Source organism: Haliotis rufescens, unplaced genomic scaffold (genome assembly GCF_023055435.1).
Source record: "Haliotis rufescens isolate VD_foot unplaced genomic scaffold, xgHalRufe1.0.p SCAF_11, whole genome shotgun sequence".
Classification (NCBI taxonomy): Eukaryota; Metazoa; Mollusca; class Gastropoda; order Lepetellida; family Haliotidae; genus Haliotis; species Haliotis rufescens.
The window spans coordinates 19,510,342-19,519,376 of record NW_025963791.1 but is presented as its reverse complement, the minus strand read 5'-3'; the positions used below and the strand labels follow the sequence as shown (position 1 = coordinate 19,519,376).

At 39.3% G+C, this 9,035-nt stretch overlaps 1 protein-coding gene across 1 annotated transcript; it reads right to left on the bottom strand.

Annotated features, from left to right (window-relative positions):
* Nucleotides 1-278: 278 nt before the first annotated feature.
* LOC124137254 (peptidyl-prolyl cis-trans isomerase-like) lies at nt 279-8,616 on the bottom strand. Its single transcript, XM_046503484.2, has 5 exons — nt 8,456-8,616; nt 5,888-5,918; nt 5,253-5,438; nt 1,742-1,817; nt 279-869 (listed from the first exon to the last, which is right to left on the bottom strand). Exons 1-5 carry the CDS (start codon nt 8,522-8,524, stop codon nt 737-739), a joined length of 495 nt encoding a protein of 164 aa, XP_046359440.1. The 5' UTR covers nt 8,525-8,616; the 3' UTR covers nt 279-736.
* Between the last annotated feature and the right edge of the window lie 419 nt (nt 8,617-9,035).

Sequence of the window (9,035 nt, the reverse complement as noted above, 5' to 3'; positions counted from 1 at the left end):
AATACCCCACTCAGACACAGTATACGGACTCCGAGCCGACTACTCCTTGTTTTAGCCCCTAATTGCCGAGCGCCAGACAAGGTAACGTGTTCACATGACAAGGTGAAACAGCTCAACACTGGCAGCGATACTCACACTGCACAGGAGTTGCTTATTATTCACTCTTCTCACACATAAGTGATGATGGTGTACCCAGGTACCCTCAGACAATATCCCATGTGCAGCCAGAATTGTCAACTTATCTTCACATCCAATGTGATTCAAATGAAAACAAGATAAAAACTTATAGAATTTATTACATTGTTTGGCATTTACAGGTACTTTGGAATGCATTGTGATGACCCTACAAAAAGACAAAAAGAAACCAGGCCATTACAAAATTATCAAATGCTGAAAATAGTAACCCTTTCATTTTACTGGGGAAAACCCAAGTTTGGACTAGATGATTAATAAGGTAGTAGTGTTAGAACACGTAACTCCGCATCAACATTCTCAAATATCTCAAGAGGCTGTAGAAAACAAAATCAGCTGGTCAATTCAAAAGCTTAGAAAACTAACTTTCACCTCCGTTGTCAAACCTGAAGGCTCATTGAGTCTGTTTTGGACTACTAGCAAATGAAAGTTGCATCTCAATTTTAACCGAGGAAGAAGTAATGGATATCAAGCACTGTGGTCCATGACAACTCTATTTAAGGAGAGTGTACAGTCATGATGATTTTAAAATTTACAAGGAGACTCAAAGCTGTCCGCAAGCAGAAATGATACATTTCTTGGAGGTTTTCCCACTCGCGGAACCCAGAGCTTCAAGCTTTTCGACAATATCCAGTCCACTTGTAACACGACCAAACACCACATGTTTTCCGTCTAACCTGAAATAACAAGCAGACGTAACTTTGAACAGTTTGTTGTTTGTTGCTGCACTCAGCAATATTTCGACTATATGACGGTGGTCTGTAAATAATTGAGTCTGGACCAGACAATCCAGTCATTAACATGAGCATCGATCCACGCAATTGGGATAAGATGACATGCATCAACCAAGTAAGCGAGCCTGACCCCGTTAGTCACTGAACAGTGTCACGGCTCTTCAGCTTAATGTGGAGGAAAACCAGAAGTGATACAGGTGCCTGGTCTCAGACAGTTACCACTTTGGGAAAACCTAGAACCATGGGTATGGTGCAGACGAAGCTTGATACATAAACTGGTGAATCGGAATTCAAAACGACAATCATGGGTTTCTGGCATGCCCATGGGACTCAACTCTGCACAGCAAATTGCAGTGCCTCAGATGACTGGGTCACCCTTAGGCCACCAATATTTAGTATAAACCTTTAAAAGGGCAAGTAACATTCAACATTGCAACTTTACAGATTTTAATACTTAAGGGCATACTTAATCACAAATGCTTGACCAAAAATACGTTTTAAAAAAGCCACCACTGGGGAATTCCTCACTAGGAATAAAACCTGTTCCCTGCTTTGACATGCTGTGCTTCAAACTTTTAATCGCATTGCAATACTTTTTCTCAGTTTACATGCCCTTTAAGATTGCTTTTTGAACTTGGTGCTCTTGATTCTTATCAGCAAGTCAAATTTGCCAAAATTCAAAAATTTAATCATTTTCAGAAATCAAAATACACACAAGAATTCCGCACTCTTACATAAGCCTTACTGTCCAGTTGGACCTTCAAATTGAAATATGAAAGCATGGATCCACCACGTACTCTTTGCTATTAACTTACCAAGAGGTCTTTGCTGTGCAAATGAAGAACTGAGATCCGTTAGTGTTAGGTCCAGCATTAGCCATCGACAGAGTACCTGAAAAGAAAGAATTGATATAGAAAACACTTTACAAACATTGGCCAGTAAAAATATCTAATACATGGTGAATGTCATTAAATGCTGATCGCCACACAACTGTTGCAAACAGCCTCAAGAAAGGACATTTCATCTTGGAAAGGGAAAAATACACTTTTTCAAATGTGCAAGTTTGCTCAGATAAGGTTGCTGAGAGTAACAGAACTTGCAAGTGTCCTAAACTCTTTAATGCAAGATCAAACAATTATCCAAATTTCAGGATTGTACAGATAAAAGTGATTGGCAATGAATGATACAGAGATGATCTTGACACTATTGTTAGGAATACCATCAGACAGAAGGTTTTGTTGAGATGATGCAAGTACCGTGAACATGGTGTAGCCTCACACACAGTGAGGGGGGCAACCCTTGGCTCCCAAAAAATCAAGGTGAGGTGAGGTGAAATGGGGTTTAACATCGCGTCCAAGATTATTGCACTTATATAGCAACGTGCATGTACGTGTGTTTGTGTGGCTGCTTGTACTAGTCCGGACTGATGCCAATTTATAGTGCTAGCTCACTGAGATACCATGCCGCAGTTTAACAAGAATACCCCACTCAGACACAGCATACTGACTCAGGGCCGACCAGTCCTTGTTTTAGCCCCTTAATGCCGAGCGTCAGACAGGGTAACAACAAGTACCATCTTATATCGTCTTTACGTATGACGCGGCCGGGGATCGAACCCCAGACCTTCCGCTCTCCGGTGGATGCTCTACCACTAGACCACGGAGGCGGCCCAAAAAACAAAAAATTTCATTTAAATTTAAAAGTGCATTCATCCATTAAAATTTTAAGTTTACTGTTTTTTATCCCCAGTTGCCGTGAGAAAATGAACACCGGAGACACCATGTCAACACATCTGTACTGAAGCATGCAATTTAATCCTGTTATTAGGAACTTATTACACTATCTGGTCATAGAAAGTGTTTATTTGTATGTCCAAAACACCTGGACATAAGTTTGGAATCTATTTTAATAATTGTATTCAAAACTTCATTCAACATTGTTTAGATTACAGTTTAGTATGCCTCAGAAACAGAAACAGAATCAGAAGTTTTAAAACAACCTGACCACTGACCATGACAATGGACTTCAAACTTAACCAATATCATTTGACCCATTAACATCTGTAGAATAGGTCTTCAGCAACCAATGCTTGTCATAAGAGGCGACTAATGGGATTGGGTGGTCAGGCTCGCTGACATTATGGATGTCATCGTATCCCAATTGTGTGGATCGATGCTCATGTCAATCATTGGATCGTCTGGTCCAGACACGAATAATTTACAGACGACCGCCATATAGCTGGAATGTTGCTGAGTGCGGTGTTAAACAACAAACAAAGCAAATCAAAGCAACATCCCAGGTAGAGTTTCCATTCGCCTGTATATACCGGCAAATTGAAGGGTTGACGGGTTCCTATGTCCGGTAGAAATTTCCATTGAAAAATGCATATGTTAGCTCTTCAGAACTGGTTGTATTTTGTTTGGTGTTACTGCTTAAATTGAATAAGAAATTAGGTCCCCCTATTTTTTTCAAATACACTCCCACTGTAAAGATGTTAATCGACAGACAGTTGATAATGTAATTATCAAGTCACAACTAGTTAGGACGAAAGGTTTACCATGTGACGCCATAACGCATGGTTTAGCAGCATATGATGTCACAATTTGTTGCCGCAAAACCGAATAAATCAATTACATGGATCTGATCATCATTACTTATTTTAGTTATGTATTCTATTCAAACAAGACATTCTCCATTAAGCCTGGTTAGATCAGGCTTACATAACTGCTGATACATCTTAAGAAAACAGCGTTATCCCTATCTGCAACAAATTGTTGATATAGAAGAGAAAGACTACATAAAAAAATTCATTTTTTAAGCCCTAAAAAGCCTTAAGAAGAGATAGGTACTGGGGCCGCTTCATGTCAACAGGGAAAAAATGATTAAAAAGTGAAATTAACACACAAAAGGCTCCTTCTCTGGGAAAAAAATAACCATCTCTTGATAAGCGTATCTTAGAAGCTTAGATAAGCCAAATTCAGTAGTTACTGAGGAAACAAGTAGAACAGCATGGATCAAGGGCTGTAACTCTAATAGATGGACCCATTTTTTTACCAGTCTTGATAAATATCTCTTAGATAACCTAACTTCAGCAGTTTTCTCCCCATTGCACATGTCGCAGACACTATGCACCAAGTAAAATAGCATGTTTTTTTTCGAACTCATGATATCATGAACAGTAGCAGTGTGTAAAATTTCATTTCTCAGACCTAAACTGTTTGAGAAAACATGTCCCCTTTGAGAAGCAGACGGACAGACAGAGGAGGGGATGGATTCCATTTCTATATCCCCTGCGCCACTTCGTGGAGGGGCATAATAAACCTATCCCTCAAGTAATAGGTCACTTGACCAGTACCAAAAATTTTAAGGATTAAAACATCGAAACCTGGGCCAAACCAGATGGAATGAAAAGTACTTATTTCTGAGGCATCCATATTTTTCCATTTTGTTCCTACTTTTAACCTAAAAGATAAGCCATATACCTGTTATATTTACCTACAGAAAATACCAATTATAAAACAGTGAAAAAGGAATCATACAGACAGCAAATATTTCTTTATCTCCTCGTTCAATGAAATCCACTGTTATGTAGAGCTACCGAGTTTCATCTGTTCCAAGTATGAGGGGGTTCTCAAGACAAAAATATTCATCGACATCCTTGCAAGGATAGACCAATAACAATATTATGTTTGGATCAAGGAACAGGTAATAGCAAACTGAAATTTTGAAATTTAACTACACGATTATTTACCATTTAAACTTTCCTGTTCATATTCAGCTGTAGAAACTAATAGTTCTAGCCCACAAGTCCTTATAAAGATAAGATAGCAAAACCCTTAAAAAGTAAATTTCTACTTGTCAGTGAGTGAGTTAATATTTAAAGTCACATCGGCAATATTTCAGCCATATCGTGACTACAAATTTCTACTTGTCCTTAGGATACCTTAACTATTAGGCAGTTTTGCAAGGACTATAGGACTAGTGCCAATTTCTAACGCTGAAACTACTGTTCAAATTGATTTAAAACAAGAAATGCTTTGGAAAATATTTGTAGACGCCCAGTTGACAGTACAAACGCTTTGCAAATCTTGCAATCGACCTAAATCTGCATGGCAGTTTACGAACCAGATCTCGATTTCAATACATGATTCTGATTGGACTATGCAGACTTGTCAGTCCAGCCAAAAAATAACTATGATTTTCCAGTCTAGTTTGACCCTTACAACTTTCTGCGACAAACAATGCTTAACTTTACGTAACTATCATAGCTGAAGCAGTTTATGAACAGCTTATCACAACATAGCTGCTCAGTGCTGTGGTACTAACCTGGTCCTTCGTGCTTCCTGATGAAGTTCTCATCAGCAAACTTAGCACCGTAGATGCTTTTGCCTCCAGTTCCATCACCACGAGTGAAGTCACCACCCTGGATCATGAACTTGGGGATGATCCGATGAAACACACAGTCTTTATATCCAAACCCTTTCTCTCCTGTGCATAGTGCCCTGAAGTTCTCTGAAACCAAAGTCAACAGTCGACTGATAGGTCCTTGTGCTTTTTTAAATACCCAATATGGTAACTAGAAGTATTTTATACATTGATAAGAAGAATTGTATCTGAAACTATTATCGTAACAGGAAGAACATATTCTAATAATTTTTTACCCCTTTTTTTTGTTGTAAAAACTCGAGTGTAGCACTTTGGAATAAAACTGAGTATCTTTTAGCCCATTACAGACTTCCCTGTTTAGTTTACGAAAACACTGGCAGGATAGAGTCAAACAACTGTCAAAGTAATATGGTAATATGGTAATAATGATACATGCGTATCTTTGGCTACCAAGGTTTGTTTCAAAGTGGAATCCAATTAAGAATCAGCATATTTAGTTAACAATGGCCAAGGTGCGAGAAGAACATTTTACATGTTTAATAACTAGACAATGTAGATATGTTCAAGTTTCTCACCAGCGGTCTTGGGAACTGTATCTGCATAGAGCTGAAATGCAACGTAGAGACGTAAGTTATCCATCCATGACGTGCACGCATGCAGAAAAAAACTAATGAAAACAAAAAATATTGCAGGTCCATGCATTGATACAAAACGATATGTTACATCAATATTAGTGTAATCTCTCGAAACAAATGGACATGTTGTAGATTCATTCTGGGTTTTTAAGGCCATACATGGGAATGTGTATTTGGAAAATTACAAAATGAAACAGTTTATCAAATGCAGGGATGAGAATGGATATTTTCCTTTTCAGCTGAAATATCTTTGCAATGGAGCGTGGTCCATAATCTGGGTGTGTTTATGGGGGAAGCCATCAAATTTTAACTAATTTGTGGTCACTAAAATTTGCGGATCTTTGGAAGATTCTCATCCCTGCAAATGGATAACCGAGAAGTCTTCGCATGCGCTTGTTACGCTAACATCTCCCCGATGATTGTGATTCACCAGCTACAAACCTACTAGGAGCTTTGTTTCTCACATTATGAAAATTATCAAAATTCATAACTGAACTATTTGTGAAAGACTCATCCAAGTGACCATGACAAATTTCATGACATGCATGTTAAAACTGGTTTTCAGTTTCCCCAAGAAAACAAATGACGCAAAAGGTCATCAATATTAACTTAAATCTTAGACAACAAAACCGCTTTGTGACAAAAATCAGGTAAAAAGAGTCCCTCAAACCTGAAACCCCCTGGATGCAGTGGGAGGCAAAACAACTATAGCAATGTTGATACACCCTGACACTTCCATAAGCTCAATGCAACATACATATTGAATCACTGAACCAAACTGTTCTCCATCCATGATCCATGGTTACGCCATATTCAGTGTGCCTGATACCTCTGAAATGCTTTGCTGTTGATATTAGGCAAAGACTGTCGGCACTTGTTTAGTCAGATATCCTGGGAATTGCTGGTGTTTTAGATCATGGTGATGTACACCTTTGCAGCAGAACGGCATATCTGAAGTTGTCCTGGGCAGCTGTTTTACGAGTCCCTGACCTGGGTCAGATATATTATGTACCATGTACCAAGCCCAATGCATCTACTGCAAGGTGCCCAGCATTACAGCCAATCAGTGGAACACAGATCACTTGCAGTGAACATACAAGTGAAGACGGGTCCTCTTCACTGGCGAGCCATGTTCCTTCACAGACCAGACACGTTTTTAATCAAGGTGCTCGCGTGATTTGAAGCAAGTAAGACCCGTTTAATTATTATATAGATCTTTATTATCAATCAAGTTACTTCACCGAGTGATACCATTTTGTTTGAAGGAAGTGCAAGCGATACGAGAGGTGGAATCCGATTGGTCAATAGGAGGGACATAGAAGGGACCTAACTCGTAATAGCAACTGGTGGAGCAACGATTGAGTTTGGCAAGGGTGGAAACTGGACTTTCTTAGTTAACTCCCTTGTCTCGGGAAGATGGCTGAAAAAGAGGAAAGACTTGTCGGGTTTAAAATGACATATTGGCCATTGTGAACTGGTTGCTGGCTGTTCAAACAGAAGCTTATGTAAAAGTACAATCTTTGAGAACCTTTTTAGACTATTACCAGCAGTAAAGTCCATTATGATGAACTTGGAGGAAGCAACCTAGCACTCCTTTGAGACTGCTTCCCGGAGTGAAGCTAAGAGGAAGCAAAGAGGATGAGTGCAAAACCTTGGGTCTCATTGTAAGCACTATTTAGAATGATGGAACAGAGGGATCAATTCAAAGAATTTAGAGCAGTCCATTGGCATATACAAGTTGGTACCTGTCCTATGAAAGGAGACGTCCCTCCTTGGCCTCTGATGCAAGCCGTCAAGCTGTGCCACTACATCAAAAAGAATACTACACACCAGCAAAAAGAAATCCTTGTGGCCTGGAGACTGACAAGGAGAAATAATAAGACTTAGTGCCAAGTTGCTGGATATAAGTGCCTCAATCCATGGACCAAGGATATAAGGAACTGTGATTTAGAATTGTGATGACACAAGTCCAGACACTTATAATGCTTATTCAGTATTCTAAACTAACAGCCCCTGTCAGAGAAATTTGGAAAACTACAGTTATCAGTGAAATACGGGTTACCCCTAGAACAAAGGCATATAGGCCTATAGCCCTAACATTAATTCGGACCTTTTTAAAACTAATCAGCTGCTGACTTGGAGCCGAATATCGGCCTTCGAGCAGGTTAAGACAAACCCTGCAAGTGTAATGCTGCACATGGTATTTCCTGTTGGGCCTTTATGTACAAAATATACTAATACAAATTATGTGGCAATAACTGAGCTTGTCTACATTTTTAAGTGTAAAGTAAACCTTTTGAGGCTTTACTGACATGGGGCTGTTTTGACCTGCTCCCTTGCAGAAAATCGACAAGAAACTACATTTTGCATACACATTAGATTTAACTAGGACAGAATGGCGGGTGAGGAATACCGGCATCCGCCATTCACGTTTAAAAGTTGTAGTTATCTCCTCTTAACATTCACATTATGCGACATCAAAATAGGCCTATATATACGGGGAAATACCTCAAAGCAGATACGTCCAGCTGGACTACCGCCGACGGAAATATCAAAGTAAACTTCGGGATTGGCCATGGTTCGTCTTCGGTCCTTGTCAACACGGCGTCTATGTCAGGTAGCGGTTTAGTAGAAAAGGCTGAGATTACAACCCACGTGTGGACAGCGAGTCTGGTTATGTCTATATATAGATTCCTTGTTTTGGCAAACCACAACCGGAAGTGGACAAGAAGAATATAGTCCGCTTTCTTTAGTGCAATTCCATTTGCACCAATTCATTGTAAGTAAGTATTTTCCCTAAAATACAAATGTGGTATACATAGTGGGAACTATACAAAATAATTATCAAATAACGGGTTGTTTTTTTCTATTTTCATATTCAATCACGCTCCAAACTCCCGCCAAATAATGAGGGACGCCCTGTAAAGGTAAATGTGACCCCTGTACATTTTTAACCTATCCCTTAAACTGGTTCGCCGCTATGATTGCGCACTGCGATAATTTATCATATTTTATAGTGATAGGAGTATGAAAGCTGAAGCGATACTGCGGTATAAAATGGTGCATTGTAGTAAGAACGGCGTAGAAA

What these genes read in the sequence shown, in the direction of transcription:
- LOC124137254 (XM_046503484.2), bottom strand. Translation starts at nt 8,524, where the DNA reads ATGGCCAATCCCGAAGTTTACTTTGATATTTCCGTCGGCGGTAGTCCA. An exon ending in CTGGACGTATCTGCTTTGAG is followed by an intron (nt 5,919 to 8,455) that starts GTATTTCCCCGT and finishes GTTGCATTTCAG; the next exon opens with CTCTATGCAGATACAGTTCC. An exon ending in TGCACAGCAAAGACCTCTTG is followed by an intron (nt 870 to 1,741) that starts GTAAGTTAATAG and finishes TTGTTATTTCAG; the next exon opens with GTTAGACGGAAAACATGTGG.